The 8,952-nt window shown below is 41.6% G+C and overlaps 1 protein-coding gene across 1 annotated transcript; it reads left to right on the top strand.

Annotated features, from left to right (window-relative positions):
• Nucleotides 1-4,383: 4,383 nt before the first annotated feature.
• Nucleotides 4,384-5,337, top strand: LOC102376728 (olfactory receptor 1019-like). Its single transcript, XM_014523977.1, is given in 1 exon segment — nt 4,384-5,337. A coding segment is annotated over 1 exon segment (954 nt).
• Nucleotides 5,338-8,952: the final 3,615 nt, after the last annotated feature.

The following is an 8,952-nucleotide window of genomic DNA, read 5'->3' as shown; positions in this document are numbered from 1 at the left end:
TCTTGTCTCCTTCATTTGGATCTTTTTCACTACCCTGAGCATCTGCTGTGCTGAGGGCAGATGCAAAGACTTCTTCACTTGCTGCAGCAAGCTGATTGCCATCACTATCTTCTGTGTATGCTGGGTTGGGAGTGTAAGTCTCCAGGTAATCACCAGTGTTTTGTGGCAGATTTTGTTAATGTTGTTATATGATTCTGTAAATCTGGGAGCATACAGGGAGCTAACACCAGCACATTGCTTGACAACAGCTGTATTCAGAATGAAGACAGCATCGGGTCAGGTCCAACAAACCGAGGACCTGCCTCTGTTCCACCCATATCTCCTCCTATCTCAAGCTCTGCCTCTGTTTACTTCATTAGCATGGAATTGCCTATGCATTTCACTCGTTTATGTGTCTTTTTGCTATGAGCCTAAGACTTTGACCTCTGCTTCCTCTGGTCACTTGCTGTTTCTTGCTGACTCCTTCATCTCCTTCATCTCCAAGGTCTTACTTCTGCTTTATCTCCTGATGATAGCTGGTGGGCTGCATCTTGTTCTTCTTACACAATGAGTCATACATCCATACAACACTATGCCATTGTTAGGAAAATGCTTGCCTAAGCATCTTGCAATTTTACTTTTAATATATCATTCTGCCTTGTATTAAGCAGCTCTGCCGGCCACAGGTTAAGCCTTTTATTCAGCTGGAAAACTAGTGCTCCCCAAGATAAAAATATTGGTACCCTAACAGTGACAATGAGCTTTACTAAGTTTATTATCTACAAATAAGCCTAGACTCTAACATCCATGACAAACCGGTCCATTTGCAGGCATGTACAGGCACGAATATAACCTCAAAACCCAGTAAAAGTATTACTGGTGACAAGGCCCCTTTTTACACACTGATGAAACCAACTTCATGTTTACAGTATGCATTTACAGATTTCTTCATTTACTGAAACAATGTTATGGACATCATCCTCATTCTACTTCTCACTAATTAGTGCAAATTCCCACCAGATAGGGACCCCTGTTTGCCATGTCACTGTGATCTTTGATTTGATGTTCTGCACTGGCTTTATCAGTTCATTCTCTCCCTGTTGGCCTTGAAAGTACCTTTAAAACTAATGAGCAACTTTTCCAGCTTTTCTGTACAAGTCATATATGGTATGCCTAGTTTTGTATTCATGAACTTCAATTCATTCTGTTATTAGGGCTCCTGTTCAAGTTATATATGTATTCATCAATTGATATATTAATCTGTAGACTAGCGAGGTATACAAGGGCAGAGTGGCATTGCTGTTGTACACAGTGGTGATTTCCATGCTGAGCCCCTGGTCTACAACCTGAGGAGCAAGTATATGCCAAACTCTTGTCTAGCATGGTAGATGTACTGAATAACCTGCTCTTAGCAGGGGGCTAGATTAAATGTCCACTTGAGGTCCCCTCCCTAGTCCTGCTTTTCTATGCAGGTTTTTTTCATAATTTGTATCTCATTTTCTCTCTGAATTAATATTAGTATTTGGGTTAGTTCTTGCCACAATACCTGCTGGTTACAACTGAAGTCAGTCAGAAAAGTGTTTTTTTTTTCCTAGGAAAAATGTTTGAAATGTTTTTTCTCATGCAAATCCAAAGCAAAAGAGAAAAGAGGGAAGAAATAAACTTGGTAATTTGAGTCATTTCCAAAAGCAGGGAAATGAAGCATATCAGATGCTACAGAAAAGAATAAATGCCCCCATATATTACATTGTTGTTTTTATAAAAAATCAAGAAATAAAGGGAAGTAGACACTTTCAGGAAAAGTATTTAATTAGCTGAAATTCCAGTATCCACTGGGAAAAGAAATTAGTAGAAATATATTACCATGACTTGTTATAAAATCAGGTTTCTGAGTTGTTAACACTTTTTTTTTTCCCAGAAAGGAGAAACAGCAAAGGAGACTAATTTTTAAAAATATATAAATTAATATCCACTGAGATGTATACCCATTGTTCTCCAAAGACATAATTATCTTATGGGATATTCTGAAGAGCACAGCAAAATTATGCTTTGATCCCAAAAGATTTACAAGCAAATATAAACTTCTAGCAAGAGTTCACCTCCACACAAATCCTTCAGTTTTTCATATGGAAACTGTTTGGACGGATTAGTCATATTTCCATTCCACAGGTAAGTAAGCTCCGGTGTCCTTAGGGATGCTCACTATGCAACTATGTTGGATTGTAAAGTCTTTGCTTGTTGTTTTACCTCTCCATGCTGCAGTTTCCTCCAGTGTCGAGGATGGTACTCATCTCCTTTGTAAAGCATACTAATAATTAGGAGTACAGATGACTCTATATGAGGGCCAGTTAGAGGGCAATGCCTCCTATTTTCTATTTTTTTTCCCCTCAAACAAATATTTAGGAAAACAGATACAACTTGTACTGAATTTTTCTGCATCGCCAGTGCCAATGTGCAGAACAGCATAGTCCCCTTCTCCATCAGTTCATCAGTGGGCTTTTTTACCAGTGAACAAGGCTATACATCCTGACATAAAAATCCTTGCCATTGTGCAGCCACTGTTACACAACCTTTATCACCTTGCTGCCATCCCGAAAACGTCACCCTTGTAGTTTTGTGCTTCATCTTCTGAGTTGTAGGGGAAGGAGGCAGCACAATTCATTTAAACAATGAGCTTGCCTCTGTGGCTCTCAAGATGGTGGGTAGGTGAGCATTTAATGCAAAACCCCAGCACCTCAGAAATGTCTAGGTCATGCTCCACATGTTTCAGTTTCTTCAGTTTACTGTGGTTCCCCTAGGCAAGAAGTCAACAAGAAGAACACCAGGTCTGTCCTTAGAGATAAAAATTAGGAAGCATTACTTTATGACTCTCTTATTATTGTTGTTTTTATTTTGGAAAATATAACGGAGCAAAATGCATGTGGGAGAAAAGATAAGAGGAAATAACTCTGTTCAGATCCTAAACGGTATATGAAGTTAATCGGTAAAGCCTCAATTACACAAAAACCCATCTCTCTTCCCCACTCTCGGATGTGTCTGTTGATCTCAGTAGGTTAGCATTCCCTCAAGCTTTTCTTATTTGACTATTCAATAGTAGTGGACACAGCTATATCAGAAGTGTCCCAGTGACTTCATTTAAACTATTTTAAGAACCATTTATTACTAAGTATATGAAAATGAATGGGAATTTGGCCTAATATATGTGTGTGAACTTGTGCTGTATATGGAGTCTTTTCCAGAGAAAAAATACTGGGTGCTAAAGGTTTTTAATCTAATAGGGAAAGGCATAACAAGAACTAATAATTTAAAATTAAAGTAAAAATGTAAATATAGAAATGAAGCACATGTTTGAAAAGGATGGTATTTAACCAATGGAATGGATGATTCCGGCAGGTACAGGATTCTTCATATTGTGTTGTCTTCAAATCAAGAATGGATGTCATTCCAAAAGATCTGTTTTGGTTAAAAATAAATTACAGGGTTCATTAGAGGCATAGCTGGATAAAATGATATTGCCTGAGCTATACAGGAAGTTAGATTAGATGCTATAAAAAGTCCTTCCTTACATGAGCATCTATGAATCTATGTGCCCAGTGTGGTTTTGAGCACTATTTTTATGTCTTTAGATGCAGATGGAAGTGCAGCTCCTGGGTTTAAATCATGGTGCTTCACAGAAAGCATCGTGAGCTAAATGGAACCTCCTGACCCAACAAACCTTATCTGTTGGGGAGGGAGGTTTGTTCTGAGGTTCCCCAAGTGGTACTTGAGTGTGGCGTGGGGTGGATTGGAGCCTACCACCTACGGGAGGCTCCAATCCACCTGCCCACCCTCCAGCACCAGCTGGGAAAGCCGCAGAACAAACTCCATCCTCACCCTACACCGCCCCTCACTTCTGTAAAAATCACAGGGAGCAGTTCTGGGATGCGTAAGCAGAGCCCTGCTCACTGGGTGCAGACAGAATTTAATGAAGGCACTCTGCTTTGGAATGCCTTCATCTGAACACTCATGTAATGAACCTTTATAAACCCATATTGCTAATTGCTATCATTTGTGATATTGTCATCACAAAACCTTTAGCATCATTATTGATAGTTATGAATGAGGATCAGAGCAAGGAGAGAGTGAAAAGACAACATCTTAAAAATATGCATCAAATCTTCCAGCCACACACTCCCTGAAAGAGCCAAACAAAAAACTCCAAAAATAAAAAAAAGATCCAATTAATGGATTATAAGTATACCTCCTTTATTAGGAAAGCGAGCCTGGAATTCATTAATATAACATTTCTTCACCATTTAGTTCTCATCACTTACAGAGATAAAATATCACAGTGCATGAACCATGGAATCTGTTTTGGTATAATGGGTTGTTTCTTACTCCATGCAGGTAAAATATTTTGGAGAGATGGCTGAGAGAAACCATACTGTGATGGTAACCAAATTCATTTTCATGGGGTTGACAGACAACCCAACAGTGCAGGTCATTCTCTTTGTGCTGTTCCTATTCATTTACATCATCACACTGGTGGGAAATCTTGGGATGATTCTGCTGATCAAGATCAGCCCTAAACTTCACACTTCCATGTACTTCTTCCTCAGTAACTTGTCTTTCCTGGACATTTGTTATTCCTCTGTGGTGGCACCCAAGACACTGGCAAGCTTCTTGGAAGAGACAAAAGCCATCTCTGTCTTTGGGTGTGCAGCACAAATGTACTTTAGTATAGCCCTGGGGACCACAGAGTGTTTCCTGCTGTCTGCAATGGCCTATGACCGGTATGTGGCCATCTGTAACCCACTGCTTTACCCAGTTGTTATGTTCCCAAGAGTCTGTGTCACAATGGTGTTTGGATCGTATACACTTGGACTGTTACATTCCATGGTGCACACACATTTTACGTTCCATTTGTCCTTCTGTGGGTCTAATAAGATCAATCATTTCTATTGTGATCTCACTCCTGTCTTATCACTCTCCTGCTCTGATATTCACATCAATGAAATCCTGATATTTAACCTTGGGGGACTTATTGAATTAACCACCATTCTGACTGTCCTGGTCTCCTACACTTACATCCTCAGTACCATATTGAGAATCCGTTCTGCTGAGGGCAGCAACAAAGCCTTTTCCACCTGTGCCTCCCATCTAACTGTGGTCTCTATATTTCATGGGGACATTCTCTTCTTGAATGTATGACCCAGGTCCAGCTATTCCCTGGACACAAGCAAAGTACTGGCAGTGTTTTACTCAGTGGTGATTCCCATGCTGAACCCCCTCATCTACAGTCTGAGGAACCAGGATGTGAAGGATACCTTCAAAGACATCGTGAAGAGAAAATGGTTTATCAATATATTTGATTCTTAGCCTTTTCTTTTTTCCAGCTTTTTAAAATAAAGGAGTAATGATTTAATATTCCAAAGGCAATATATAATTGGTCTCTCTTAAGCATTGATTTATGTGGCTAGTGGGAAAGGTCCAGTCTACTTTTGACAAGCCCCTTAGAGCTTAATTCTTTCTTCTTAAATTAAGTTCACAAGACATACTGCTGTTTACAAACATCTAATTTATCTAAATACTAAAACACAGCACTTATTTATTTTGCCTGGGAAGCAGCAAAGAGGTGGCTGCTTATAGACATTAGTACAATTTTACCAAATCAGATGGCTGGACTATACAGACTGCAGCCCTCCTTCCAAGAGTAACCACTTTTGGATATTTCAAAGCAAGGTGACACGCTGCATTCAGAAGTTAGCCTTAGCAAACATTTCCTCTCAACCTCTTCTTGGGTGGAGATGATTTGTCTTACGTTTCAGCACATAAAATAATATCTCTCCCTTAAATCTCTTGTAGTGTTGCATTTCTAAATCATTGCTGCTGTGAGGCTGGCTTTCAGTGGTAAGGTGTATTTATAGAAATGGGTATTTATATTTTCTATTTAAATGTACACTCTGTCAATTAATCCTATAAACTATTGCCCTTGAGTCTATCTATTGGCAATAGAGTGCACAGGCTAATTGTGTGAAAAACATTTTTTCTTATCTTAGTTTGAATATATTGACTTACACTGTCAAAACAGTTGTATTATGATTAAGTGTATTCAGAAATTCCCTATCTACTTTCCTCAGATAATATACTACTTCTGTATGTATATCATGTTTCCTGTTTTTTTTAAAGCTCATATCTACTGCCAGCAGTCTTCCTGCACAATTGGAGAGTTCTAGAAATGTAACCTACGTGTTCACACTGAAAAAAAAAAATATTGCAATTCATTTTTGGAAATTTACTTGTATTACATGAGAAGGAAGGATTTCTTAGGATGATATGTTTTATTGGACTAACTATGTACTCTGGATAAAGTTAGACAGACTTTATAATACAAGACTTTTTATTGTAAACAATACAACTAAACAATACTTCAAATTTAAAACCTCACTTTCAATTAAAAAATAGAACATTCAATCAAATTGCATTTGGCTTTTTCTCACCTCTCTTTGCTGCTAATGGCAGCAAACTGTTCCCATTTCCTGCAGCCCTGAAGTTGGCCCCTGCCATCACCAGGGGGAGCTCTAATCTCTCCCTGGGTGCTATCCCAGGGTCTGGCAGGGAGCAGCAAGCCAGGAGACAACTATCTTCTGGCTGGGGTTAGGGCATTTCACCCTGCTCACAGGGGGCTGCCTGGTGCTCTGGTGGGGACAATCAATTTCTATCTGTGCCCTGCTCTGCTGTCAGTTGAGATTACTTATCTCTGAAGAGACAGTCATTACAATAAGAGAGGGGTCTGAAAAATTCCTCACCTCTCAAAGAATCTGTCAGAGTGCCAGTAGAAGTATAAGCCAAGGGCAAAGTTGACCAGACACGTCCTCTCCTGGTCTAGGGATTCTTATAGGAAGGCATGAAGCTGGTTTTCTGAAGTCATGGGTGGAAACAAGGGGTGGCATTGTGTTCCTTTTTATTTCTTTGGTCACTTTCACAGTCATCTAAACCCCAAAAATGATGGTGTTTGGTTAATTTGCACAAACAATTGCAGTGCATAAAGAAGACTGTGTACAGTGTGTACAGATCATGGCCTCAAACCTAGGGCTTTAGCCTGCCTGACACAGCTGCTCATTCCAGTTTTACATGTTCCCACATGAGCAGATTGGTTGAGACAGATGTTTAGAACCTTCCATCACGGCCTGGTCACCCACCCACTTCCTGCTCCTAAAGTGACTGGCCAGGGTCAGCATCAGGACCATCTCGGGGGATAGGGTTTGGGGCATCCACCCTTGGCCCCATGCTTTCAGGGGCCCAGAGGAGCTGTGAAGAGTGGCCGCCGTGCCTCCATGCTACTCCCGACTTCACAGGCAGCCAGTTGGCACTGCCCCCTCCACTGAATCTGCCACCGAATCCAGCGCCTCCAGCTGCTCGGTACCCTTTCCCTCCTCACTGCCAAATCTGCTGCCAGCTTCCTCACATCTTGGGGTGAGGCCCCACACAGGTTGATTTGCCCTGGACACCGTACCTTGCTCAGGTCATCTCTAGTCAGCTTCGTGCCTTGCTATAAGGACCCCTGGACTAGAAGAAGAAGCGTCTGGGCAACAGGGTTCAATATTAATTTGGGTGACTTTGCCCTTGGCTATTGCTTCTACTGGATCTCTGTCATGTTCTCTGGCAGGGCAGGAGTTTTCTGGACCCCTCTATGGCTTTTCATAGATCGACATCTGTGGCAGAATGCCATCTCTGTCTCTCCGCAAACTCTGCTATCAGGAGGACACCTAGTCTGACAATTTGGTTACCATGGCCACGGCAAAGGGCAGACACCTAAAGGTGGCTGCTTTAGAGCTGCAGGCGCAACCCAGGAAGAAAGAAGGCGGGTCGAAGGAAATAAAGCACCTGCTTGCAGCAGAGACAGAAAAGGCTCGAGTGCTGGAACAGCTCATGGTGAAGGAGGTTGATAAGAGCAGACAATGGGAGGAAAAATTGCAAGAGATGCAAAAAGAGATGGCTGAATGGAGGATCAAGCCTTCTGAACCCAGGATAGACCAGATGAGGGAAAAAAAGGATGTCCTACTGAAGCTAGAGATACCCAAAAGTCTCATTAGAGATGTCCAGAAAGAAGTCCACAGCCAGGTGGACCAGATAGAAGAGTTGCAAGAGGAGTTGGAGAATTGGCAACTGAGATGCAGGCAAGTTAAACAACATGTGGAAGAGCTGTGAGGTGAGCTGGTTAAAAGTCGTGTCCAAACAGAGGAAACAGGGAAGGTGATATCCAAAGAGATGGAGAAAATCAAAGTTTATATGGTGAGTCAGGAGGCGTTACAAGATCGTAAGCAGTCCCTCAAAACAGAGGTAAGAGCCAAAACTGAGGAGTGCGCAGAGTTGCGGGCTCAGTGGCAAAAGGTGAAGGGAGAAAAGGACCAACTATGGGAAGAAATACAGTCCCTGAAGACTTTTTAGAAGAGGGTGCAGCCAGGGAAACAGCATTGCAGGCAGAGATCGAGCAATAACCATTACAGGATGCTCAACAACAGAGACAGACTAACTGCAATAGGCATGCAATTGGACAAACATGCATCCGAGCTAACGCAGAATGCCAGGAGCATTTGTGAGAACTTGAAGCCTTGAAAGGGTTCTTGATAGAGACCGAAAAATGTGTAGAGACTGTGTGGCTCATACGCCTAAAGGTCCAGGAAAACCAAGAACCACCCAGAAATACTGGGCTAGGAAGCCCCAGGAATGAAAGGGCAGTAGAGTAGCAGGAAAAAAATAGAATGATAGAGGGACCTCCTGAAACAGATTGTACAACATGTGGGAAGAAAGTATCCCCACAGTCATCAAGTACCTGGAGCAAAAATAGAGTCACTGGGTAAGCCATTATGTAGAGGGAATGAACTACTTGGGAGAAAAACTAGAAAGACTTGCCAGCAGGTATGATACTGGGATATTGGCAGTGCCAAACATAGGCACAACACATGGAGGTAGATAAGGGGGATATGGCAG

Source organism: Alligator sinensis, unplaced genomic scaffold (genome assembly GCF_000455745.1).
Source record: "Alligator sinensis unplaced genomic scaffold, ASM45574v1 scaffold1_1, whole genome shotgun sequence".
In the NCBI taxonomy this organism is placed as follows: domain Eukaryota; kingdom Metazoa; phylum Chordata; order Crocodylia; family Alligatoridae; genus Alligator; species Alligator sinensis.
Note: the sequence above shows the minus strand (reverse complement) of the source record. Positions and strands in the feature narration are given on the sequence as shown.